The sequence below is a fragment of the Rhagoletis pomonella genome, unplaced genomic scaffold (assembly GCF_013731165.1).
Source record: "Rhagoletis pomonella isolate Grant_MI unplaced genomic scaffold, Rhpom_1.0 Rhpom_scaffold_01257, whole genome shotgun sequence".
Taxonomy (NCBI): Eukaryota; Metazoa; Arthropoda; class Insecta; order Diptera; family Tephritidae; genus Rhagoletis; species Rhagoletis pomonella.
The window spans coordinates 46,782-48,326 of record NW_023459811.1 but is presented as its reverse complement, the minus strand read 5'-3'; the positions used below and the strand labels follow the sequence as shown (position 1 = coordinate 48,326).

The 1,545-nt window shown below is 34.5% G+C and overlaps 1 protein-coding gene across 1 annotated transcript in view; it reads right to left on the bottom strand.

The window, feature by feature from the left end:
• Positions 1–102: 102 nt before the first annotated feature.
• Positions 103–1,545, bottom strand: part of LOC118752144 (importin-7-like) — a gene marked incomplete at its 3' end in the record, with an annotated part of 3,363 nt that continues 1,920 nt past the window's right edge. The window contains exons 2-6 of the mRNA XM_036486999.1: positions 1,216–1,451; positions 1,056–1,156; positions 551–947; positions 313–489; positions 103–248 (exon numbers count right to left, since the gene is read on the bottom strand). Coding sequence (XP_036342892.1) covers positions 103–248; positions 313–489; positions 551–947; positions 1,056–1,156; positions 1,216–1,451 — 1,057 coding nt within the window. The remainder of the gene's footprint in view (positions 249–312; positions 490–550; positions 948–1,055; positions 1,157–1,215; positions 1,452–1,545) is intronic.

The window sequence follows — 1,545 nt, the reverse complement described above, 5'->3', positions numbered from 1 at the left end:
GGCACCGGTGTTGCGTAGTCCTCAAAGATATCTAAATGTATAAAGTATTTTTAAGTTCATATATTTATATTTTACTCCATTGCAGAGATAAATGAAACTCACCAAATTTTAATCTCAAGTATTCATGTGGATCAGTCTCCCACAGCTCTTGATCAGCATCGGTAAAAGACATAATTGGAAATATTACATCTTGTACTATAGCGACCATGTGAGGCTTTATTAATTTCCAGGAATATGAGTGACTCACACTGTTGAACATTTTAAAACATATTCTTAAATTAATGGTATCTGCCCGACTTTAATTTTACTTACGCATTTTTTAAGTAAGCCAAAATATCAGTTAGAACCCTAGGTGAGACGTAAATGTGATTTCGATACTGGTCTAAAATCTTTAACAGTACTTCCAAAATGCCTGATGTAAACGTAGGAAGATACCATTCTGCAAATTTCTGATACTTTTCACTTACAACATTACGCGGGCTGCCATAGCTATAAATTTTTGAATTAGTTAGCAACATACTAAAACAAGCTTTAACTTCGAATAGCATACCGTTCAAACATGCGTACTATTATATGTAAGGCCCATTTCTTTACTTTCCACCATGGAAATTCTGGTTTTTCCTCATCATCAATATGTGAGCAGTCTGGTATTGGCCTTTCAGCGATTTGCCGGCAAATTTCCATCCACAGCGAAAACGTCTCTTTTGTTATAAGATCCAATGGCAGTGTGTACTGGGTTAAGGCGTAGTAAATTTTTAAAATTTGCTTTTGAAGCAACATCGATTGTTCCGATTGATCATTCATTAAGTTAACCATCAGTTGGTAAATCATTGGAAGAAGAAGATTCATTGCTTCATTTAGAGGAACACGCTCTTCTGAGCGCTTGTATTCATATGTCTTTACTAATTGATACATAGTCAGGAGCGCGCCATTCCAGCCATTGACATCTAAATAATTTAAACATGTTTTATTGTACTAATTATACTAGTCATATTATTACAAATTAAGTGTACTCCTGTAGATGTGTATGGTACAGTAATTTAAAATAATTTTACCTGGATTTTGTAGATAAATGCTGATGTTGTCCACTACTTGTGGCCAGCGCCCAGGAAAATCACTTCTGATAATGTGATTTACGCATACTGCTAGCTGAACCCTAAAAATAACAGAATTGTTGATAACAGACATCAAAGGAGATTGCAAATTGAAACAAACTTTATTATATCTGGAGCATGTACAATCGCATCCACAATTGATCCGCGTATCATAGCACGATCTTGTTCATGAATTGAGAAAGGTATTGGCTCGCCTGCTTTGGTCTCATGATCAGACCAACTGTTCGTAATTAGATTTTTTAGATAAATCGCCCCTGCTTGACGAACTGGTTGATCAACATTGCTTTGCATAACAATTTGTAATATTGTTGGAACAAATCCAATTATCTTGTGAATCTGTGGAAAAGTGGATTGGAATAAAATTAATAAAAACATGCTAAAAGATATGTGTATGAATAGTTGTACATAATCTAAAATTATAAACATTGGG